This window comes from Rattus norvegicus, chromosome 18 (genome assembly GCF_036323735.1).
Source record: "Rattus norvegicus strain BN/NHsdMcwi chromosome 18, GRCr8, whole genome shotgun sequence".
NCBI classification, from domain to species: Eukaryota; Metazoa; Chordata; class Mammalia; order Rodentia; family Muridae; genus Rattus; species Rattus norvegicus.
This window is the reverse complement of record NC_086036.1, coordinates 71,280,598-71,294,241: the sequence shown is the minus strand read 5'-3', so window position 1 is coordinate 71,294,241 and position 13,644 is coordinate 71,280,598. Positions and strand designations below refer to the sequence as shown.

The following is a 13,644-nucleotide window of genomic DNA, read 5'->3' as shown; positions in this document are numbered from 1 at the left end:
AGGAATCCATTTTTAGAAAATCATTACTTTCAGAAGAGAGGGGGGCACTTCTGGCTGAGGGAAAAGTGCTGAGTTGGCAGCTCGGGCCTGCTGTTCCACAGCCAGGAAACCGGGACTGTACTGTGCAGGCTGCTCCCCAAACAGCCTCCGTCCACGCTGCCTGAAGGCAGTCCACCCTGGCTTTCGAGCCATGGCTTCTGTTGGCCTTGCCTTCTGCCTGGCCTGTGTTCAACAGTTTGATGGCGTCCTAAACGGAAGGGCCTCGCCCCAGTGTTGACCATCCCCACAACCCACTTACTATCTCCTCTCAGCCCCCTCGCTGTGCATACCACCCTGAGGACACTGTCAGCCCTGTCTAGCGGATGTCTAGACACGTCTAGAGAATGATGAAGGTTGGGGACTCCTAATCTCCACTCGCTTGACTGATCATTTCAATTGATTTAACTGAATGAAACTGTTGGCGTCTGTAGGTCAAAACGTAGCCGCAGTTCCACTCCCACGTGGCTCGGCCAGCACTTTGGATGTATTTTCTCAATAATCTCCATTGCAGCCCCACAGGGCAGGCAGAAGGTCTGTTTATGTTTCATAATGGGGGAGGGGGGTCACCCAAGTGAGCGCTCCAACCCACCTGTGCCCGATTCCCAAGGCTGTAACTGTGAGCCATCTTTTGCGTGCCCTGTCCTAGGCACCCTGCTTGCCCTCGACACACCTGGAGTGGCGGCAAGCTTGAGCCCACTTTCTTTGAACCGTTGGGAATACACAGACCAACAGAGATTCCTGTCACTCTGGACTGTGTCATCTGGGTGTGCATCAGGAGCCGTGTAGGGTTGGGTGGTCTGAGGCAGATCATTTACCTTCTGAAGACTCTGTTTTGGGGAGATCCACCAGCATCCGCTGCCGTATGGCATGATCTTAGGAGAATCCTCGGTGTAAACGAACAGCGCAAATACTGGGAACCAGGCTTAGAGGTCAAATGGCGTCTGTCCTCTCAAACCAGAATTTACTTAAGAAAATGCGTGCACCTGCCTTGCTCACCTTAGCCCTGCTCTACCCAGATTAGACAGCTGAGTGATGAAACCAGACCTAAACCTTCCTGTGGAGGAACCTTAAGAAATGGCCTGACCAGCAACGGGGGTGATGGCGTGTACCTACAGGGAGGCTGATCATAGAGACCGTCTGGGCAGTCCTCAGGACACTGAAAAAAGGTCAGAGCCCAACCAAGTTGTTACTTTCAGGCTACACTAAAGCTAACACAACTCTGCTCTCCCCACCCCCCTCCTCAGAGCCAGACAGACCCTCAAGGGAGGCTGGAACAGTCGTCTACTAACGCCAGATCGCTAAGTGCTCTGACAGCCTCCCTAACCGGCCAGCCACCCCACCAGAACTCACACTACATATCCAAATCCAGACTCCTTCTAGAACTCAAGTCTGTGCCTCCCAAATCCAGAGCAGGCTGGTGGTAGTGAATTATGGGACTCTGGCCACATAGGATTACAGCCCAGCCAATTGTACTTGCCAACTGATTTCCTTAGCCCCCCACCCCAAGCCTCCATTCTTGCCCAGGGTCCTGAGAAAGATGCCCCTATGTAATTAGGGTCACGCCTGGCACCCAGTGAAGCTTTCAGTATTAAAGAGCTGGAGAGATGGCTCGTCCGTCCGTTTAGAGCACTTGTTGCTCTTACAGGTTCTGGGTTGGACTCCCAGCACCCACCCACACTCCAGTCCCAGGGGATCTGACATCCCCTTCTGACCTCCTTGGGCACCAGGCACACACCTAGTACTCTATGTGTATGGCATAAATCTAAAACACGGACGGAAGTCTCAGCTCAGCGTATGCAGATAGAGCTCTTAAGAGGGACCTCACAGAGAGCCCCAGGATGAGCTGGACTACAGGATGGGTGAACCTGTCTGTCCTGAGCGTCCCAACAGACAGAGCGGAAGACTGGACTCAGTCATTATTACTGGAGGGGTAAGGAGGTGGAAGCTGCACCCCTCTGATCACTATGGACACTGAACTTTACGCTTCCTGGGGCCACAGTCCCCTCCCCTGAGGACGATGGATTAGGACAGTGTGGGAAGAGCAGGGGCCAAGTATCCTGGTTCTTGAGGATGTACCTGCTCTTCTGTCCCTGACCCCATCTACTTCCCAGTCTCTCAGCGTGGCTTTTCTCCCCGAATCAGTCACAGGGCTCCCTCCAGTCACTTCCCAATATACAATTAGAAAACCTGGGCCACACCCGACAAAAGGGTAGCTGGGGCGCGTGGGGTCCTCCCGGATCTGAGAACTAAACCCAAAGCCTTTATTTCCTGGCCCGTTCATCCACCTTTGTCTCCACTGATAAACCTCCCAGCCTCCCTCCGAGCAAAGAAAAAGCATCTGAACAACAAGGGATGCAGTTATACATTTTAAAAATTGTTTAATGGAACATAAACTCCTTTAGAAAAACATTCAGCTAGGTGATAACACCCATAGAAAAAAACACCAATCTTGTGTTTATCTTTTTTTTTTTAATTTGGCATGTTATTTGCGTTTATATTAAAGCAAAGTGCATCTTTTCTTTATTCTCGTTTATACACATTGCACAATACATAAATAATGATGCTTATAAAACGTCTTTATATTTACAAGTAATAATATATTTATATATAACATAAAATACATTTTTTTCTTTAATAAATCTCAGCTTTTTTTTTCTCTTTTAAGGAGTCCTTTCCTCTCTCAAAGCACTACGATGCTAAATTTCCGATGAGAACGCCTCTCTTGTTCATTTTTAAACCTTTGTAGTTAGAAAAATAGCTTATATTAAAGTGTGAGCATGCTCATTGAGCCAAGAACAGTGTCAGAGTATCATACGAGTGTATGAGCCGAGAGAAGGGCTGGGAGCCAGCCTACGATGGTACCTTTGTTATGACGGGGCTACACCCTTCTCAGCGGGAAAGGGGGGTGGGTGGGCACTGAGCAGGTCCCTCCCTGATGCCCCTCGCTGGTCTACAGAGCTCAGCACACAGGCTGGGGGATGGGGTGCTGAGCTGACTTTCCAGATCTGGGAGAAACCTGATGAAAAAACCACGGCTGGGACCGGTGGAAGGGCCTGAGAAGGTACTGGGGTAGCAATACTGTGACTGGGGCTGTCCCGGCAGCCCTTGGGAAGCCCATCTCAAGAGAGATCCAGGAGCAGATGGCCAAAAAAGACAGCCTTCGACAATGGCAGCGGGTGACAGGAGGCAGTAAGACAGGGATGAAAACAATTGGTTCTGGTTCAGCCTTCTAGCAGGCTGGCTTCTCAGAAGCCTGTGGATAGGCCCGTGTCCTGTGGGGAAGGGGGCGGGGGCGGGGGAGCTTCAGCGGAGCAGAGCTCGGCACCTGCTGGGACACCTGCTGCCAGTCTGCCCAGGTACAGCCTCTGCCCCACCGAGCATGTCCGAAAGGCTCATGAGAGAGACACACAGTGAGAGACACACAGCTTGGAACTGCAAGCCTCTCAGCTGGGGACATCCATAAAGAACACAAAAAAAGCACGCCATTCCCCCATCTGTCATTCACGTACACCCCCCTCACACACACACACTGACAACTGAAATGCTGATCCAAAGGGGAAGGTGGTACCCACTTTCGCACACCACGCTTGGCAGTGCTGACTCTTGCTTCCCGTTTTTGTATCGGGGTGTCCTGCCAACCGCACCCACCACCACCTCAAAACACAAACAACAACAACAAACAAACAAACAAACAAACAAAAACACAACCAAAAATCCGCATCATATTTTCTCAAAGAACGAGACACACAGGACACAAGAGTGACAAGAAAGGAGGAAAAAGAAGAAGGAAGAAAAAAAAAAAGGAAAACAAAACAAAACAGAACCAACAATGAATGGCAAACAACAAAACCGACCGAAAGAGTTTTGCATGAAAGATTAGCAGCAAGTAGTTTGAACGGTGGCCTGCTCGGCTCACCCCTCCGTCCTGTCCTCTTCTCCCCACACCGGGAGACTACCGGCTGTTGAAGATGACCTCCAGCCAGCACGGGCAACTGCTGATGAACTGGCGGGTGTAGCACTGGCCCCAGCCCTTCACGAAGCTAATCTGCACGGTGAAGCCCGTCCATGGCTGCTGCATGAACTCGTGGTCATTGGGCCGCTGCAGGCTGTAGGCCTTTTCATAGTCAAAAGCCTTGATGGAGAAACCAGGGAACACTTTGTGCACCAACAGCGTCCTGGAGTCCGGGTTGTCCAGTGTGGCGGACTTGATGAAGATGGGGTAACTGCTGCGGTTGTAAACCCACACGCCATCCACTTCCCTTGTCAGCTGGATGCCACAGCCGATCTTGCTCCTCACTTTCTGTACCAGCTGACTCTTGTTGTCCGAATTGAGCTGTCCGAGGCAAAAGCCATTCCCCTGAGGTAGATCATAGAAGATATCCAGGGAGGGCTCTTGGACACAGTAGAGCCTCCCCACTCGAGTCTTCTCCTCCCAGTATGCCACCACGCACCAGTGTGACCGATCCCCAGGCTCCAGAAGAAGTTGGGAATCTACAAGACAAAATGTCAGACGCGGTGAGTGGTGACAGAGACCAGGGTTCTTTTCTCCTTCTAGAATCAAAGGGCACACATGTACGCATTTGAACTCAATGCTTATTTAGTCTCCATAAGCTGTCTAAAAACATAAACAGGGGGTGGGGGGAGGTAAGCCTGGGCTAGCTGTAGGGTCTGTAGTGCTAATGGGGGGAAGAGCCTTAAACCACCTTTAAAATACAGGGCTTACTGCTGTCATCCTCCCTCTCCTCTTTATCTGAGCCCACAGCATCAGCACCTGCTGGTCCCCGAGAAGCACAGACCTTGGGACCACTGACAAAGGCCTCAGAAATGGCCTAGATTAAGAGTTGCTTCCCATGGATGGAACCTGGAGGGCAGCTTCTCTACTCCCTGCTCCCCTAAGACTTGGATAATAGATGCTGGCCTACTGGGTGCTGACCCAATCAGACTGTGAAGCCAGGTGGCCTACACAGCCTCTGTACTAGCTTGTCATCCGATTCTCACATGCCTTGTTCACCAGGGAACGTCAGCTGGTACAAATAAAGATGAGGGTGACTCTGAGGTCTGAAGGTGTTATTTTTTTTTAAAGTCATCTTCCTGACACAAACCAACTCTATCTGTAGGACAGCAGCAGCCTGTAGGCTTTGAAAAGGTTATTAGTTCAAGGCCAAATGCCAAATTACAACATGCAGGTGGACATCAGCCTAGACCACAGCCAGCCCAGACAGACGATGCCATGTCTAAATTAAACGTGACCATCATTGATGTACTCCCTCTGCCGGTCTGTCTCCCTGACGTGCTCCCTTCTCCTCCAGTTTGACCCTGCACAGCCCACACTGCCCTTTGTGGCATTTCACCCACCTACCCGTCCCCTCAAGCCCCCCCACCAAGCCCACAAAAGCCTGGAGGCCTGGCTTTCCTAAACAAGAGTTCTGTGAACTTTAGGGAGGGGGTATGTGGAAGAAAGTAAAGTCCCTCCCCCTGCATGGGCAGCCTACTACCTCCCTTCACTCTAGCCAAGAGAAAACCGGCCCCAGACTGAGGCCTATAAATCTCCCCGGCCCGCCAGGCTGCAGGAACGCTGTGGTTTGTGGCGGCAGGGTGGAGAGCGGAAGTCTTGTATTTGCTAACAAAAATGGGGGAAGGCAAGAGGGGGAAGGAGTTGGGGGGGAGGGGAGAACATCAAGGCAGATTCAGAAGCCTCCTGCCTCTCTCTCACCCCTGTAAGTTTGGAGGGCCCTGAAGATGGAGTTGCATGGGGGATGTGTGTCCTCGAGGCCTTTGTCGTTTCTGGGCTCAGAACATGATGAGGGCTGTCCCCGTCCACGGGCAGGACCAAGAAAACTCAGCCTTGTTGGTGACCCAGGGCAGCCTGGTACATCAATCCATTCCAACTTTTATAGGCATGTTAGGACCTGGGAACCAGTCAGCTCGCTGCTTGCTTTCTTATTTTATTTCTTCAAAGCAGCAGTGGGTGCGGAGTCCCACGTGTGAGTGAGTCTGAACACTTGTACAACCCACAAAGGTAGCCACCTACACCCAAATCCTGAGTGGCTGTCCCCTACCTCAGACACCCCCTCTAACTGGCCTCCCCAATCCACGCCCAGTTACGCACAAAGGGGATGCCAAGACAGGGTGGTGGATTCCTTTTCTGAATCCCCAGGCCACTGGGGGAAAAAAAAATCGACATCGAAAACCTGCGCTGTCCCCTGCCCCCACCGCCATGGACCTACACCACCCAGTATACAAACCGCATGTGTGTCTGAGTGTGTGTTTATGGTGGAGTGTCTGTGCCCGCACACTCTAGAAAGGACGAGAAACAAGAGAGGGACGAGGGCTCCGAGCAGAAGGTGAGTCATCAGGCATTAACTTGTTCCTGCAGAGTATCCATCAACTGCTAATAAAGTGAGCACAGGCAATCTCTGAACTTTCTTGCAGAGGGAGCTCAGCTCGAAGGCCGCACCAACATCCCCTCACGTTAGTCCAACGAAGTAAGACACTTCGGGACACAAGAGTGTTTCCCCAAAGTGTCCCAAACTTGGGTCAAGAAACCGGGCCGTGGGGGAAAGGAAGACTCGGGGAGCGGCTGAAGGGAGGGAAGGAGGTTGGGGAGACTCTCAAGAGGGGCCTCACAAGGCTTTGTTTCTTGTGGCCCAGCCCCACTGAAACCTGGCACCACACAGCAAGGGTAGGGGGAAGGAAGAAGAGGGAGGAGGAGCCTGGGATCAAGTTGCTCCCCATGCCAGGCCTCCTGAGCAAGGGGTGAGGGTCCTGTCTGCCAGGCAAGCCTCTGGGGCAGCGCAGACTGGGCAAGGCTGGATGGCCTGAGGTCTGTGGGGAGAGAGGGAGTGATGCAGGGAAGCTTGCCTGGGTTTCTCTTTCATCTACACAGACGGTCTTACCCAGCAATTTGCCGCCAGACATCCCCAGGAAAAAGCCCTTTTCTGTTGAGGTTAATGGCCCAGCCCAGATAAATGGTAGTGTGTGGGTGTCCCCTCAACGCACTACAGGGAGACCCCTGCTTGCTCCTCCCTGTCTCCAGCCGCACACAGGGCAGCTCTACACCTCCCCCTTGCTCTTGCCCAGACTACTTCTGAGCACACACACACTCTCCTCTCCAGCAAGCCCTCAGTGAACACATCCCAAAGCAGAAATCACACCTTCTGAGAACCCAGAGCAGTACCAAGCCATGGCGGCTCCCGCAGGTCCCCCTTGGCCTGAATGACTGCTTGGGCTCACTTATGGGAAGTACCCAACATCGTTACCCAAACTGCGCCCACATCCCACAGTCTTCCAACAAAGGTCAGGGTAGGTATTTCTCTCTGAGAGTTTCCCAGGACACATGGACAGGGCCAGCATCGCCTTGGTCACCGCAAAGGGAGGAGGAGAGAGCAGGAAGTCCAACTCTGGCTTCACTACTCACATTCCCGACGCAAACCCACTCACGCTCCTCAGTTTCTCCCGGCTCTATAACCTTCCTGGTGTTTTTCAACTTTTCCTCCCCAGACACTGCACAGGGGGCCTGTGTTTAAACTGCATGCATTCATCCTCAAGCATCCAGAAGAAAAACTACGTTGTAAAAATCTCAGTGATCAGATGCCTGCTCACAATTTTTTTTATTACAGCTGTGGGGACTTTTTTTTTTTTTTTAAGCAATACCAGAAAAATGCTGAATAGATCTAAAATTCCATTAAGGTGTTTGCCCCGCTCCCCCTCCGCGTTTTCCTAACGCATAAAATCTTCCCTTTAAGGGGAAGGGGTAGTAAGGGGAAACCCGAGAGGGAGGATTTCAGTGTCTACACAGGGATGACCACACCAGGGAGCAAAAACCAGCGAGAACCCTGGTCACCGAGGAGCAAACACTTGTAGACCAGACTCATGAACGCCTCTCATACTTTGGACCTCAATGGCACAGGGTGAGTGGCACTCAAGGCCACACATTAGGTACAGAATTTACCATCTCACCATTTAAAGGTATATAGGGCTGTAGAGAGGGCCCAGTAGGTCGAAGTGCCAACAACCCAGCCAGACACCCCGACTTTGATCCCTGAAGCTCAGATGGTGGAGAGAACCAGCTGACCTCTGACCTCCACACGGACAACCTCGCACCCTTGCCTTGCGCTCCCCCTCACGAAAATAACCATACGCTAAGTTGGTAGCCGAAACTTCAAGGTGTGAAGAGAAATTACGAGGTCGCCCACAAATGACGGGATTCCGAATTCACAGATGCATCCAACAATGGGGTTCACATACAGAGCAGGCGCGTGGAGAGTCACAGGACTTAGACCTTTTGTGACAGAAAACTGAAAGCCAGAATGGACAGAGTCACTGGAACTGGCACTCACAAGGTTAATTGTCCCCAACTGCCAGGACACTGGCTGGAGTGGGAGATGGCTCACCTCTGTGGGGCACTTGGATTATAAAGTGGTTGTTTTTCTGCCAAAACCTGAGGGTGTGATAGACCGTGAGCTCCTCCTGCACACTCAATCCAAACAGGAAGGGAGCCTAAGGAGCAAGGCTGCTCCCAAAGGCCTTTCCACCAAGGTCAGGGGCAAACAAAGGGCAGACAAGTGGACACCAAGGCTGGGCCAGCAACCTGGAGCAAACATTGAGTACCGCACCTCGCCCGCCACAGGTCAAGAGTCCTCAGCACCCAAGAGCCGCGCCAGCCGTTGTCCCTTTCTACATCAGACATCTCAAAGGTTAACAGCACCACGGCCCTGCTCCTCCCTATTAAGAAACTGAGTGTACTCCAGCCATTCCAGGACAAAGGAGGAAAAGAAGAGGGCCCAACACCCAGTCTAGGATCCCGGCATCATTACAAAGACACTCGGCCTCCTCCTCATGAGGCAAAGGATCAAACCCCACAGCGAACAAAGTTACCTGCCTTGTTTATTGACTTGACCCTGCCATGCAAACAAATAATGGAGAGAACAGGGGTAGAAATGCAACCTCCAGAAGGTCCCAAGGCAGCTGGGAGAACTCTGGACTTTGGGGCAACTTAACCTATGAAAGCTGAAATGTATCGGGTTAACTCTCCACCACGGAGGGTGCTAAGCCTCAGCCTACACTGAGAAAGATATCACACACACACACACACACACACACACACACACACACACACACACACACACACACACACACACACACACGCTCGCGCACACCACACTCGGAGGAATGGTCGGAATGGTCAGAGGATGTTGGGATCTCCTCCAAGGCCAGGGTGCTCAGTCAGATCCTTGGGTCTAATCCAGCTGGATCTCTAAATGAGCCCTTCCTAAGGTCTCTCCCACCCCCAATGATGGCCCATTCCAACTCTGGCAGGATTCTTAAATTCATCCTAAACAAGAGTCTCCCTGGGCCAGCCTTGGAGTTATTATGACACCCTAATACAAAAATGACCATGGATAGTCCATCCCATGGTATGCTACACACACCCAGAAGTCTCGACTCTAACCTCTCAACTACTGAGAAAATGCTGACCCACACCTACAAAGGTGGCAGGATAGTTCAAGGTCAGCGCTAACACCTAGCAGGCATTTCTATGTCCCGAAAGGCCCAGGATACCCGCCCGAGGCCGAAGGGTATATCGTCACCTTCAAGAGCAAGGAGGCCCAAGTCACAAGCCAAAGAATGAGCTGGGATTCAAGCCCAGGCTAGCGAAAGGTGAGCTAGCCCAGGCCACTAACTCCCTCATTCTGAAAGTCCTCTCCTATTGCTCCCAGGGAGAACCTGAGTAAGGGTCCAGTTGCTTTAAGCCAAGGAGAGAGAAGGTACAACAGCTTCCTTGCCATCGAGTCACTCCATCGCTTGCTTTCTGGGAGTTATCGCTCTGATCTGTCTATGAATTATATCGGAAAGCAGTTTGGGCAAAATGGGCCTCCTGGCCTCACTTCGTGGAGCACAAATGTGAGCTGAACTATGGGCAGTTCCCTCACGTGCGCGTCTGAGTGTCGCTGCTACCTTCTAGAAAAGTAAGGAAATCTCTGGAAGGAGTTAGGCGGTTTTACAGTTAACTTGCATAAACTAAACAGCCTAAAGAAAACTTGGCCATGTTCACCTCTAAACCAATTTTGTTGTTTCTTTTATTTCCAAAGGAGTTTTCTCTTGTCACTCACTCATCTCCTTTAGAAGGAAGGGAGCCCCCACAAAACCAGGCCTCTTACCGGCACCCTATTTCCAGGACCCACCCAGCAGTTTCTCTCCTACTGCCCTCCTGAAGACTACCCAAGCTTCCACACAGCCTGTTGGTCTAGAAGGACGATTAGTAACTCGGTCCTGTCAGACAAATAATGATGAATCATGATTATTAGCTCGGAGGTGTGCTACCCTGGCACTGCCCCCACCCATGATGCCTGAGTCTGAAGCCCCTAGCCAGAGGGCTCTCTCCTTAGAGCACCATTTAGCCATTGAGAAGAAGTAATGCAGGGTAGCAGGGCCCGAGAGAGGGAAGACACAGAAATCAAAAGCTCCTTTCTGTCTCGCCAGTTGGGCTGACTCGGCTTCCTGTGGCCCTGTGTTCAGCCATGCAAATTATAACATGTACCCGGCTGCCGCTCCTGCGGCTGCTGTTGCTGCTGCCGTCTGAGGAGACCGGCTCTGCCCAAGCTCAGAGAAGCTCAGAGGAAGGGTGGGGCCTCCCAACCCAGCCAACTCCATTCATAATATTTACAGTAAATGGCTTCTCTGGCTGCCGGTGAGTGTCTATCCAGCCTAATTACCTCTTGAGTTCGCCTACAAGGCTTTTCCCCTCCCCCTCCTCGACGTATGACCAAGCTCCCACCATGACCCTCCCCCCCAGAACAGCTCAGCCACCATCCCCTATGAGAGGCTTTGTGTTGTTGTTTATTTATTTATTTAGGGCAACCAAACATCTGGAGCCCCCAGATCTACACAGTATTATCTGCTTTCCTACTTTTATGTCTTGGTATGGACCCAGTCAGGCCCCAGAAAAACATAGCCAATGCTATGACAAAGTCCACTTGTAGGTGCAAAAAAAAGACATCCCTGTTCAATTCAGCTCCTCGCCCACCCACCCATCCACTGTGTTTAGATAGTCTGGAGAGCTCCAAATTCCAGACCTGGACTCAACTGCAAAGCCAGCACTGGATACAGACAAACGGACACCCGAGAAGCTGGCAGACAGAGCCATAAGCCACCAGAGTCCTCTCTGCTTCTTTCACTAAGCATTTTAAGTAAGTGTGTTAGCATCATGCTAGAAGTTCGCTAAGTTCAACGAGACTCTTAATGCAGGCCCGAGAAATGCCACCATGAAACTCATTATTTTGTGTGCTAACTTTAAAAACCTTGCTTCTAGAATAAATGGATAAATCGAATCAGTTTTCCAAGAGGGCAAAACTCCTCAGGCACGGAACACAAAACCATCTTGCCTGCTTTTGCCCTCGACTTCGCTTTAATAAAAAAGTCCCAGGCCACGCTGACCCCAGTCCCCCAAAAGCCGCCCACTCTCGGCTCCAACTCTCTCTGTCCGCTCAGTTCTTTCTAAAGGGTTAGAAAACTTTTAGATGACAGGAAAAAATCGGGAGCAACAAGCAACCTTTGCATCCATCCCTCTCCTTCCTGGGCTCCCCTTGTTCCACAACAATTATGAAAACTCTTGGACGGGAAAGCATTTTGAATATTTACGGCATTCCAGCCAATAAATTCCAGTGCAGGAGCTGATGAAGAAAGGCCTCCCTCTCCAGCAAGCTCCCTCACTGCTCCCTCCCTCCCCTGTTCCGTCCCAGCCCTCATTCCTCTTTTCTTTACAACCCAGGACCAGGGCTGGCCAGGGCCAGGGCTGCACTGTACTTAGGGGGTGGGGGGGGGACAACAGAGAGACAGCCTGGAGACAGTGTGCAGACTGGAAAAGTTAATCATTACTTCTGTCTGCCTCTGTAATCTAATCTCCCCAGCTTGGACACACTCACTGCTCAGCCATCTCAACCCTTTTACCCCCAAAGCACCCAGGACCTCCTAGACCTGAGCCTCGACCTAACCCCCAACCCCTCCCCTCCAGTGTGGGAGGCCATGGGAATGCAAGGCTCCGGAGAGACCTCTTATAAACCAGAGTAGTACCACAGGGATCTGCAGTCCACCGTGCATAGCTGCCCTTCTGTAGAGTGTTCCACAGGTCTAAACATTTTCTGGCCTCACATGATGGGGGTTCCAATCCAGCTGGTACATTAGCAGCTGTCCCCCACCCTAACCCCCTGCTGCTTTCTCTGTGTGGAATATACAGTTAAAAAAAATCAGTGATTAAAATAAGTGTATTTTACCACAGAAGGAAAAGGGTAAGCAAACAGACAGCTCACTGGTAAAGCATTTGCACTGTGCTGACGATCCTGGGGTTCAATGCCCAGCACAGGACGGGAAGGGATCCCCATTTTCCAAAGCTTCTATGTATCGCTATGAGCCTGCTCAAACACAGGGTTTTAAACTGTGGATTAAAAGGAAGCAAAGCTCCCCTGAAATACATGGAAACAGTGCTGTGAGCACATGGCACTTTACTCTGAGCTGAGGGTCCCCCATTTTCCCGAAAACTCAGAAGAGTTTGCAAGCCAAGAGGTATCTAGAACCATAACCCTATTTTAGAATAAAAAAGCTGGCGATAAATCCCTAGGCACTGCCCCACCCCACAAATCACAAATCCAGGAGTCAAAGCATCACAGATCTAAGGGTGAGAGGGGGACTTGGTGACCAAGCCTAGGCCCTTTCTCAAAAGTGAGAAAACAAAAATGGCTCCTATATGGCTTACTCTCAAGCCTGTCAGTGTCTATCTAGGACCTACACTGTAGGAACAGCAAAGATACGGGAGAGGGGAGCAGTGAAGAAAGAGACTCCTGACTCTTTCAGGAAATACCCCCAGAACTGGAGATGGGGCCAATCTATCTTCAAGCAGTGGGCACACCCAGTGCAGGGAGAACTTTTTTCCTTTCCCTCTTGGTTACTGATTAATGAGGGGAGGGCCGGTGCTGTCTAACAGGCAGCCTGCCACTGGGCTGACAAGAGTCCCTCCACACCACAGCAGAGTTCATAAACAGCTTAGATGGCCTTCACTTATCCTAGGATCTGGGGACAATGATTTCAACTCCCCACCCAGCCCCACAAAATGCAGACAGGCAAACCTGCCACCACCTGTATTGACTCTGTATTCGTTTGTGTCGGCTGAGCAAAGGTCCCAGATTAAAGAGTAAAAAGGCTATGGAGAAATTAACCAACACAGGAGCCAACAGCCAGCAGTTACTGGCCTGGTTACCTGCGTGTCTTTTGGCTGAGAGAAGTTCCCATCTCCACGAGGTAAAATTGAGGTAAAAAAGAGAGGTCCCTTCTCTTTCGGCTCCAAGGGAAACCAGCTCCCCAGCCTTCTCCCCGCCTCCTGGGGGGGCGAGGAGGAACACCAGAGAAGCTACTAGGATAATTCAATTAGTGGGCCCTCAGAGCTCACAGGAGCCTCGGGTAGTCCCCCCAGGGAGCCCACAGGGCAAGAGCAGTCTAGAAATGAAGAACCTTGATAAACGCATTCTTAGATTGCTATGCTAGGTGCCAGCAACCCTCAGGTCAATCATGGCCTCACCCAATCAAGAAGAGTTAGACCTCAGAAGCAGTCTT

The 13,644-nt window shown here is 51.3% G+C and overlaps 1 protein-coding gene across 3 annotated transcripts in view; it reads right to left on the bottom strand.

Annotated features, from left to right (window-relative positions):
* Window positions 1-2,392: 2,392 nt before the first annotated feature.
* Window positions 2,393-13,644, bottom strand: part of Smad7 (SMAD family member 7) — a 28,342-nt gene continuing 17,090 nt past the window's right edge. For 2 of the 3 annotated variants that reach the window (XM_006254959.5, XM_039097138.2), the window contains one exon: window positions 2,393-4,530. In XM_006254959.5, the coding sequence (XP_006255021.1) occupies window positions 3,992-4,530 (539 nt within the window). In that variant the 3' untranslated portion in view covers window positions 2,393-3,991. The remainder of the gene's footprint in view (window positions 4,531-13,644) is intronic. The other variant, NM_030858.2, reaches the window with a different exon arrangement.